The sequence below is a fragment of the Kryptolebias marmoratus genome, linkage group LG16 (genome assembly GCF_001649575.2).
Source record: "Kryptolebias marmoratus isolate JLee-2015 linkage group LG16, ASM164957v2, whole genome shotgun sequence".
Classification (NCBI taxonomy): Eukaryota; Metazoa; Chordata; class Actinopteri; order Cyprinodontiformes; family Rivulidae; genus Kryptolebias; species Kryptolebias marmoratus.
This window is the reverse complement of record NC_051445.1, coordinates 826,404-836,898: the sequence shown is the minus strand read 5'-3', so window position 1 is coordinate 836,898 and position 10,495 is coordinate 826,404. Positions and strand designations below refer to the sequence as shown.

General features: G+C 45.2%; 2 protein-coding genes across 3 annotated transcripts; both read right to left on the bottom strand.

Annotated features, from left to right (window-relative positions):
* Positions 1–1,254: 1,254 nt before the first annotated feature.
* sh3bp5la (SH3-binding domain protein 5-like, a) lies at positions 1,255–5,980 on the bottom strand. Its single transcript, XM_017439485.3, has 6 exons — positions 5,780–5,980; positions 5,343–5,405; positions 4,699–4,827; positions 4,248–4,412; positions 3,321–3,494; positions 1,255–3,242 (listed from the first exon to the last, which is right to left on the bottom strand). The coding sequence occupies exons 1-6, from the start codon at positions 5,978–5,980 to the stop codon at positions 2,697–2,699; spliced, it is 1,278 nt and encodes a 425-aa protein (XP_017294974.1). The 3' UTR covers positions 1,255–2,696.
* A 1,339-nt stretch (positions 5,981–7,319) lies between these two features.
* mgat1a (alpha-1,3-mannosyl-glycoprotein 2-beta-N-acetylglucosaminyltransferase a) lies at positions 7,320–10,495 on the bottom strand. 2 transcript variants are annotated; one of them, XM_017439487.3, is made up of 3 exons: positions 10,147–10,495; positions 9,245–10,043; positions 7,320–8,521 (listed from the first exon to the last, which is right to left on the bottom strand). In XM_017439487.3, the coding sequence occupies exons 2-3, from the start codon at positions 9,857–9,859 to the stop codon at positions 7,823–7,825; spliced, it is 1,314 nt and encodes a 437-aa protein (XP_017294976.1). In that variant the 5' UTR covers positions 9,860–10,043; positions 10,147–10,495; the 3' UTR covers positions 7,320–7,822. The 2 variants fall into 2 exon arrangements, with proteins under 2 accessions (XP_017294976.1, XP_017294975.1); XM_017439486.3 differs by having other exon boundaries at positions 10,235–10,495.

Genomic DNA, 10,495 nt, shown 5'->3' with positions numbered 1-10,495 from the left:
ACCGTGCGTAAAAAGCTCCTCACGCACCCGTCCGCCCGCTTCATGTTCCCAGGATGAGGTCCGCACCGGGAAGCAGCGGCTGTTTGCGGCTTCATGCAGGCGCACACTGCGGTTTTAACGCACTTAAGCCTAAAAGCTCTTCTCGGATTAAGGCAACGAAGCTGCAATCAGTTTTTCTACAACACTGCTCATCTACTGAGGCTGAGGCTTGTGCTTTAAATCCTCCATCTCTGCGTGATCAGCATCCCGCCGCACACTCATATATCTGCTGAATAATTGAAGGAGGAAAAGAGGAAGACATCACCTCTCTGCCCGCGCGTCCATTTTTCTTCTTTAAGTTGAAATCAGCAGAGGAAAGTCCAGCTCCTTTCAGTCAGGGTTAATAAACCTGATCTGGACTTTCAGACGGATCACGTGAACAAAAACACCCAACAGATCCCACCGTGGCCTCAGCCGGGAAACAGGAAGCCAAAATGGAGAATAGTTCTAAGAAAAACTAACTGATCATCAGTGGCACCAACTGTAGAAAAAGCTGAGTTTCTGCAGCATCCAGGTGGGTTAACACAACGACAGGGCGGAAAGACATCAGCAATGACCTCAGAGAAGCAGCTGCTGCAGCAGGATTAATGAATGAAGGGTCAAAGGTCATGTCCAGACTATCTGGAGTCCATTGTTGGACAGAGAGGAAACATTTCATCTTCACGTTTGCTGTTTAAACTGATTTTTTTTTTTTTTATGGATTCGGGCTGAATTTAAATTAAAAATAAACTTTTATTTTCAATGATTTGTTATTTCTTGTATTTCAACTCCTAAAAAGTTACAAATTTGCAGAAACCCTGAGCAAATCCACCCCAAAGGTCAGACCGTGCAGTGCTCAGACTCTACAGGCCTCAGTCAGCAGGTCAAAGGTCAAAGGCTCTTCTCTCTAAAACCAACATGGCAGCTCGACTTGAAGGAACCAGAAGACTTCTGGAGCAGAACCAGACCAGAGGACAGCTGTTTACCCAGAATGCACTGCAGCTGTCAGCACGGCGGTGGGCTGATGGTTTGGGCTGATTCTGGAGTCAGATGTGAGGCCATCTGTTCGACAAACAGGACAATGATCCCAAACACAGCAGAACGGTCCAGAACCAGAACCTCAGAGAGCTGAAGCAACGCTGGAAAGAAGAGTGGGCCACAACTCCTCCACAAAACCTAAAACCAGAAGGGAGCAGACTTTCTTCTTCCTCAGGACCCAGTAATTAGACAGCATCATCATGGAGCCAGGATCTGATTTATTGACGATGAGTTCAGTGATGGAAATGTTTAAGCTCAACAATAATCCTGAAATAAATCTGTACAACTAAGCTGTCAAATCAACACTCATAATTTTACATTTCAATATTTTCCAACTCTTAAAATAATTACAAACATTTACAAGTCAGCTAAAACCTGCTCAGAGCTCAGAGTCTGAAGGTTTCTCACTTGGTTTCGAAGCGTGTTCAAACAAACACTATCAAGTCAAAGGTGTTGGATTTTAAAGTGTCAAGGCACACATTAACGTAAAATTAGAGCTTTCTGAAGGCAAACACAAAAGGAGAACGTTTGTTGCCACTTATATTCATGTAAACAATATTTCAATAATTTAAGTCTGAAGGTTGCAGCATGACAACATAAAAACAACAACAGGTGGAGCTTCTTCATCAGGTTTCTGTTTAAAACACGCTCTGCAGTCAGGAACATTCAAAAAACGCTTTGTTCTGCAGAAATTAACAGAATAAAACGCAGAGACGTTTCTGTCATCGTTTCCTGACCTCTCCTGGTCACATGACCTCTTCCCCTCGACGTGACGGGACGAGAAAATAAAAACCATGGTTTCTTTAATTTCATCTGTTCAAACTGGGACTTTTTTTTTATTTTAGCTTTTCTCTTTGTTCCTTCATGCTAAAGGAAGTAAAACCCCTCTGAGGGGCTGAAAACACACCAACTAATCCTGACAGGATGAAAACTAGTGTTAACTTTAGATTCATGTCAGTGGAAGCACAAAGTAAAACGTGCTTTTTACATTTTATATCTATGATCTCAGGTTTTCAGCTACAGACGTGAATAAATCTGTTTTACTTTTGTCAAAGGTCACTAAAATAACTTAAAACTGACAAAAGGAACAAAAGAAAAAGCTTCACTGAAAACAAATGAAAATAAAATCTGTAGTTTTTAAATTTTATTTCTACAGAAATATAAGAACTAATAAAACTGGCCTCGACTCTTAATATTCTGTCTGATCAATCTGCTCCAGATGTTTCAGCTCCGTCCACAGATGTTCAGCAGGATTTAGATCAGGGCTCAGAAGGCCACTTCAGAACGGTCCAATGTTTAGTTCTGACCCGTTCTTGGTGTTTTGGGTCACCAAGAACGGGTCAGAACCAAACATTGGACCGTCCTTTGGACAGATGAGACAAAAAAGGACACACCTTAGTTGAACCTGTCCCTGTGGTCCTTATCTAGGAGTCCCATCCTTTTTGTCAAGACCAGTTTTATTAGTTTGTTTTTTAAAATAATTCTGCTGACCCACGTTTTAACAATGACTGATTTTTGTTTTATTTCTTCTGTCAGCTCTGAGTTTATTCTGTGATCTTTGTGGGTTCTTCGTTCTTTAACAAATGTATTTGTCTGATTCCTGTCCTCCCTTTATCCCTGTGTAGGTTTGAACTTTGACCTCACAAGCTGAAGCTTCGGTGGTGCTGCTTGGAGAATTGTTGCTGACGCTCTTTAGCCGTCGTTTCCGTCATTTTGTCTCTCTTATTCATCGCCCCTCCTCTCTCTTTCTCCCCTTCGTCCCCAGTTACGCTCCCGACGTCGCTGAGGTCGCCCAGGTGCTCCACGGAGTCGTACTTCTCCAGGTCGGAGGCGATGGTCTGCAGGCTGAAGACGGAGAGGGAATCCGAGCCGGCTCGCTCCCTCTCCTTGTCGTTTTCCTTCTCCTTGTATCGCTCCAGCATGTCCATGGCTGCGTCCAGTCGATCTTTCCCCATCGCACCCCCACCGCAGGCGCCATCTTCCTCCTGAACTGTGGCGTCAGACTCGGCGCCAACGGGGGGACTCCGCCCACCGTAGATGATGGGGAGCCCTCCCTCCGCCGGGTCCCGCCCCCTCTGAGCGTGGATCTGCTCGCTGATTTGCTCCAGGTTCCTCAGAGCGATGGAGTAGCGGGTTTTAACTTTGGAGACGTTGTGTTCCAGCTGCAGCACTTTGGTTTTATGGTCCTGGAGTCAAAGAGCCACAGAGTTTACACCAAACAGATTCTAAAGGTTCTAAAATCTGCCCGTTTCAGTTTGTCTTACCTCCAGGATGTTGTTTAACTGTGCCTTCAGCTCAAAGTAGGGTTTGGACTTCAGGATGACTCTTTTCAGGGACTTCTGCAGCATCTGGACCCGAGCCTCGGCCTCCTGACAGGCGTGCGTGACGCGCATGTGTTCCCTCTCGCTGCGGATTCTCTCCTCCTCGGCTTCGTTCACCTGCAGGACGAAGAGGAGCAAAAACACGAAACACTCATCAGACTTTTGTTAGGCAGATTCCAGGCTTCCTGAACTATCTCCATCTTCAAGCTTCATACGTTCCCAGACTCATTTTCAGATTTTTCCCTCAGTTTTTGGGTGTATCAGAGGTGCTTCGACCCTTTATGTGGGTTTTTAAGCCCAGTTGATCTTATTAAGTACCTGTATGTGTGTATTTGTACACATACACAACTTTTTATTAGCTATTGGTACTCATTTTAAGATTTTCATTCTTGTATTTGTTATTGTGTAGTTTTTTATCTTAGTTGTATTTTACTGCAGTGTATGAAGACCACTTTGAATATCTATGATTTATTTACCTTTGCTCAGCTTCACTGAAGTTTTATTACATTTATTTTCAAATACTCTGAAACTTCAAGATCAGCTGAGTCTTCAAGCAGCTCCTTCTCCTCCAATCTGAAATGGTGTTTAATAAAACAACATCTTCCTACAGAGTGGGTCCACTCCTGCAGATAAGGTTAAAATATATTTTCTTGCACGATCATATGATTAAGTTTGGATTCAGGCATCAGGAAAACGTCTGAATCATATCATCCAAACACTCTGCTGAGATGTGATGTTTTGGAGGAAATGAGCACAAAACAAGAAGTTTATCTCCAACATAAAAACCTTTAGGTGGATATGATTTTTTTTGACCTGCTGTCTGTTTCCTCCACGCTTCAGACCCACATTAAACCCTGTTTCCTCAGTTACCTTGGAGGTGGCGTGGTTCAGCATCTCCTGCCAGGTGGGGTCCAGCGTGTTCTTGCCGTCAGCCATCAGGCCTTGCTCCGCCACGTACACCATCTCCCTGGCAGCTGTGTGCATAGAAACGGCTCGCTCGTAGCTCAGAGCTGCCTTCTGGGTCTCCTGCTGAGCCTACGGGGAGAAGATGAACTTTTTACTCATGTGGAAAATAACGAGGACTCCACCGAGTAATTACCAGCAAACCTCGGTCTAAATATAGTTTTATATACCAGGTTTTTATGTGATTAGGTCTTTCAAGCTAAAGAAAATAAAGAAAACTATATATTTTATTATAATTTATAGTTAATTTCTGCTGCTGAAGCAATAAAAGATGGACTTTTTATTCAATCTGGGTTTAAGCCAAGCAGAACTCTCAAACAGACTTTTACAAACAGTTACAGGAACCACAGGGGATCACCTCTTTAGCAAGCCGCCGAGCTTCATAATAGGGTCTCGCTTTCTCGATGCAGCCGCCGAGCTGCGAGCTCTGAGCGTTCAGCTTCCGGGCAGACTCGGTGAGGATCTTCCTGTAGCATGATCTGGCGTCCTTCATGGTTCATGATGGAAAATGAACAGATTAGATTAACCTGAACTGGAACATCAGGTCCGATTTCATGGAGGAGAAACAGCTGGAAGTGAACAATCAATTCACAGACCGTCAAACTGGCACCATCGAGATATTTACCCACTTTAAGAGCTGAATCTTTTAAACATAAAACACATTTTTCATACTGAACGGCTCCTTCTGTGTAGAATATTAAAAACAAACTGATTCACAAGCAGCATTAAAGCATTTCTGTCTTTTACAAACAAACGATGCCTTGTTAAATAACAATATTGTCATTATCTAGTTTTGTGAGAAAATGGCTGTCTGAATTTATCAAACATTTGTCTCAGCAATAACAGTAAAAATGAGTTTTAAGGTGTTTAATTTGATAAAATACTGACTAAAGTTCTGATTGTGTTTGGTATTTGCACCTTAAATTTCCCCAGCAGATATCAGGGTTATTATTTATCAACCAGATGACTGATTTAACTTTGAATTTACACGTTTGGACTCACATCCAGCTCCAGCTCCAGACTGTTGATTTCTGTGCTGGCTTCGTTGAGGTGCTCCAACTCTTCCTGTGTCGAAAACAAACAAGATGTCAACAATTATACGAGAATAACAAGCCTGGATTTATTATTTATACCTATATTTAAGCCATATAAGGGCCACGTCTTCTGATTGTATGAATAATTAACTGAGACTGGAGGATGAATCATTCAACAGGTATAAACAAATGATTCATCTCTGATAACATAATCTCAGATTTTACAACCGGATTATCAAGGATTATTGTAAACGTTATTAAGACAAAGCGCTCCATAAATAATTAATCAGCAGCCTGTCCGTTAGGCCTATAAATCCAGAGAAGCCATCAATAATCAGATATCTGCCGTCCTTTTGGAGGTTAAAACCCCGCAGACAGGTACCCATCCGCGGCCGGGGGTCTCACCTGAATCCGGGGGTCCAGCTCCTCCTCGTACGGGCAGTGCACCTGTTCCCCGACGCCCTTTGGTTTTTCATCCTCCCTGCAGGTGTCTTTCAGGTCCGTCTCTGCTGTGCTTTCTTCGGTTTCGGCAGCTTCCTCCCTCCACTCCCCGACATCTGACTCCCCGGAGCCGGCGGGGCTTTCACGCAAGTCGCCTACCTCCATTCCAGGCCGAGTAGCGGCTTCTTTTAGCCCCAGAGGACGCCTTATTGTTTGCTTTACAACAAACCCTGCTCGTCTTACAGCTACTGAAATATGAGCTGTGGTGAATCAGAAGGTTCTCCCAGCAGGGAAGAGAAACGAGATTCAAACAGCAGCCATTTAACACAGAAACCCCACTACAGCCTGTTAGCCTAGCCTAGCATGCTAACTAGCTAACCCCCGTAAAACCCCACTTGTTAGCCTAGCCTAGCCTAGTGTGCTAAAAGGCTAACACCGAAAGACCCGCTGCAGTCTGTTAGCTCAGCCTAGCGTGCTAACAGGCTAACACTGTAACCTAAACGTTGTTTTGTTTCAGCAAACAGAAATAACTAATAGCTGCCTGGAGGTGCAGAGTAGAAGGAGGTTTATCTTTGTGACCCCCCGTCAAGCCCCCATCATCCTCCATCTCCCCCCCGTACCTCAACACTTCAGCTAGGCTAACCGGCCAGCTGCTCCGGCCTCACATCATCCTCTCAAATGAAAGCAGTCCGACTCCTGCTTTAGGAGCGTCACAGTTTGAACCCAAACGGCCACCGTAGACACAAAAACACTGCTGACAGCTTTTTTTCTCCTAAAACACGTGTTGTTTTTGCGTATTTAATTATTTGTTACTGTAAATTCATCATTATCTTATTCCTGTCTTTAATACAGCTAAACTCTTAACACTGAAGGAGTTCCAAAAGAATCATTTTTTCCATAGTTGTGCATTATTTTGACACATTTCTTCAAACTGAATGAATCTTCAGGTTCTTTGTTACCAGCAGCAGTGAATCAATGAGAAATACCTAAAACAGCAGTTTGACAGAAAACAGGATTTTAGTCTTAACAAGATAGTAACTGGAAAAGGAAAGTCTGATTGTTTGGGTGCAAAGTATAAACACATTAGGCCTGGATTAAGACTTTGCACCATACTGCAAATAAAATGGTTTTGGATTTTTTTTTTTTTTTAACTTCAGAAATTGCATTTTGCATACCAACAGGAAACACTGAATGACTGAAAGTCTGAAATTTGCAGATGCTAGAGATAAAAACACTAGAAATTAAAAAGCAGCTAAAAGACAACAGTAGCAAAATGTTAGTTAAAACATTTTGAATGAGCTGAAAGTTTTGATATATGAATAACTAAAATGGCACTAAGTATGTGGAAATGTTATATTGCATAAAACGTACAGAAAACTAAAAAACAGGAAAACTGAATGCTGAGTCAGCGTTTACACAAGAACGTGATTAAATTCAAGTGCAGTCCATACTGCTACGATACTGAGACCAAAACTGAGCTAAATCACAACGAAGTAAAGCAAAGTTGTGCAATAATTTTTGTTTTTATTCCAAAAATATACAAATACCCAAGTGGTTGCAAGGCAACAAATCTGCCAGGAAGATTTCAAACTAAATCGTCTGACAGAATTAAGGCAAATAAAGAGAATCAAGTGACAGATCATGTGACAACTCCCAGCAAGAAGAAACTAAAACAACAAAGCACAGATAACATTTCCTTCTTTGTGTTTGCTCATAAACCAGCAGAAGCTCCAAATAATTTAAAGAAAAAAGGCAAATCTGGTTGTTGCATTGAAAGCATTCATGTAATGTGCACAATTAGCATGATATAAAAATAGATCTCTGGTGAATTAAAGCCGATTTGTTGTTGTTTTCGGACTCGGTTCAGGCTGCATTCCACGCGGTTACAAAAGGTTTTGGACTAAAGAAGAAGACCTGAGTAATGGTGGCAGTCATCAAGAACAACGACGGCATAAACAAATTCATCTTTGGTCTGGAATGTTTTAGAGATAAGGCTGCTGTGGCTCATCAGCTCCAGGTGGGGTCGTACTGGCTCCAACCAGGAGGCGGGGCTAAGTAGACCCTCAGTCCCCTGGAGAAGAAACTGACGACCCCTCTGTATCCGGTCCTAGGCACTCCGGACTTCAAGTCATCCATGATTCCCAGGTTTCTGGCCAGCATTTTGAAACTGTCCTTAGTTGAGTACTGAAGGCGGAAGGGCCCAGTTCCTGTCAGCTGACCCCGCTTCACAGCTTCATACGTGACCACAGGAGCACCGTAAACCTCCTTCTCAAAGTTCTCCCTGTAGGCCGCCTCCTTCAGGTAACTCAGGTCCAGTTTGGTGAAAGGCACAAACTCGGTGTTGAGCTTGATGTAGCGCAGGTATTTGTCGTAGAACTGACCCAGGCTCACGCCCTGCCGGCCGAACGTCAACGTCCGGGAGATCTCGGGCCGGATGCAGGATCGGCCCCGGCGCTGCTCCGGCTGACGCATCCAGTCATCCCAGAAGGAGGCGGGCCACTTGGGCTCCAGCTCCTCCCACAGTTCCCTGAGGAGCATCCACCCCAGGCCAGGAAAGAAGTCCGTCCGGTAGAGCAGGTCCGCTCTGCCAGGATCCACGTAGCCGTCGCGCCCGTTGTCATTCCAGGCTGACACGCACCACAGGCTGGCGTCGGATTTCAGGAGGGGCTGCAGCGCTCGGAAGTACTCAAAGAAGTCTGGCGCTACCTGGAGGACAAAATTAATAATTAACAGGTTTTAAAAAGGTACTTATTGCAAAGTCATTCAGAACAAAGCAAGTCCTAAAAGTTTAAAAACAAAGTAAACAAACTTTTATTCTGTTGTAGAGAGTGGAGTTCTAAGCTTTAAACTGCATTAGCTCACATGCAGATTGATCTCTCTCCCCTCCCTCCTGAGGGTCATTAGGGTAGTTATTTGCCTAGTTCAGAGGGATGTTTTGGTCACAAACATTAAGGTGTGAATTAGAGGGAAAATGACTGGCTAACAGGCCTAATGTTCCACTCTGAGTTTCAGAAAGCTGAAGTCTGAGAACTCCTCCTCTGTTTCCAGCTGGTCGCCAACTTTAAACTGATCTAATGACCCTCAGAAGGGAGGGGAGTGAGATTAATCTGTATATGAGTTTAGCTACATAAACAGAGTATCTCATGCAGTTTAAAGCTTGGAACTCTACACTCTTATAAATTAGTGACTAAATACTAACTACCATGTGTTTTTTACCTACTTTTAGCTACTTACACTTACCAGACATATTTGTTTACCTACAAAGACTAAAGTTAATAAAATTCAACCACAGGACTTAAGGTTTTACATGGTTTTGATTGAGCAGAGTGCTTTGTTTACGTTGAGTGCGTACCCACACTTCAGAACTGCACATCAGTATCTCTGTAAAACCACCAGAGTAAACTTAAACTTCATCTGAAGTCCAGTTACCTCCAGGTCGTCCTCCACCACCACCACGGAGGAGTAGGACAGGTTCTTGAAAACCTGGTTCAGGGCCCAGCGGTAGTGTCTGGAGATCTTGTAGTACCCTTGAAACTTCTTGTGTTCGGGCCGGACGGGGACATCCGACAGGTCCGGCTGTCTCAGATGGGTCACCTTGTCCCCATAGGACCGGATGGCCTCGGCGGTCTCTGCGTGCCCACAGTCCTGGCTCACGATGATGGGGTGGAGTTCGGGGGAGGGCCGGTGCTGCAGCAGTTTGTCCACGCAGCGCCTGACGGTGACCCGGTTACAGGCGATCACCAGGATGGGGATGACGGGCCGGCTGGGGGCGACTGCCTTCGGCCCTTTTCTGTCCGCCAGCCCCCACACCGGCCGGTGCTTCAGGATCTGGTTCAGGATGTCCTTCTGCTTCTTCAGCTCCAACTCAAAGGCATCGGCGATCCGGATCACGTCATCCACCAAGTCACCGGTGGGCTTTTCGGACCCGCCCCTCTGCACTTCGCCCTGCGGGCTTCGGCCCAGCAGCAGCAGCACCAGGATGGCGTTCCAGGTGACGAAGAGGAAGGCAACGCAGCATATGAGGGAGATTCTCTTTGGGAACATGGCCCAGAGGAAGAGGAGGGTTGGACCGGGCTCGAACAGACAGAGGTGTCCTGGTTTCAGACAAAAGGATCGGGTTCTGGGAGGGGCTGCCCGGGTCCAGTTTCATCACAAACCCATAATCAGATCAGGCTCAAGGTGCAGCTGGTAAACTTCAGAAAGTTCTGGTTCTGGCAGAAGCTCAGCTCTGAAACACAAACAACAACAAATCAACAAACAACAGAGCAGGAAAACCTCCACATGTTGTCCTGAGTGGGAAACAGTCACAGCCAGCTGGTTATGCTCGTCACCTGTGGCTGCCGGGTCACAGAACCCGAACCGGGTCTGAGTGGGTCTCTGAGGCCTGCAGAAAGGAAAAGTGCTGAAGTGAGTCCTCACCCTGACGGAGCGACCACTTCCTCCTCCTCCACTCATGTCTTCTTCGATGACAACCGGCAACAGTTAGTCAGCCCCCGGTTCGGCGGGAGTCGGAACCGAGCCTGGCTCCGACGGGTTTCCCGCTGCTTTCCCGGCTGTTGAAATAACTTCTCTTCTTGGACTTTGCCTGGTTTTGAACCGAACTGGGACCGACAGCAGAACCAGGACCAGGAGGGGGAGGAGGGAAAGTAACACGACAGCTTCCTCGTCTGAAGGCGGAGC

What these genes read in the sequence shown, in the direction of transcription:
- mgat1a (XM_017439487.3), bottom strand. Translation starts at nt 9,859, where the DNA reads ATGTTCCCAAAGAGAATCTCCCTCATATGCTGCGTTGCCTTCCTCTTC. An exon ending in TGGTGGAGGACGACCTGGAG is followed by an intron (nt 8,522 to 9,244) that starts GTAACTGGACTT and finishes TTTGTCCTCCAG; the next exon opens with GTAGCGCCAGACTTCTTTGA.
- sh3bp5la (XM_017439485.3), bottom strand. Translation starts at nt 5,980, where the DNA reads ATGGAGGTAGGCGACTTGCGTGAAAGCCCCGCCGGCTCCGGGGAGTCA. An exon ending in CTCGGCGGCTTGCTAAAGAG is followed by an intron (nt 4,413 to 4,698) that starts GTGATCCCCTGT and finishes TTCTCCCCGTAG; the next exon opens with GCTCAGCAGGAGACCCAGAA. An exon ending in AGTTAAACAACATCCTGGAG is followed by an intron (nt 3,243 to 3,320) that starts GTAAGACAAACT and finishes CTTTGACTCCAG; the next exon opens with GACCATAAAACCAAAGTGCT.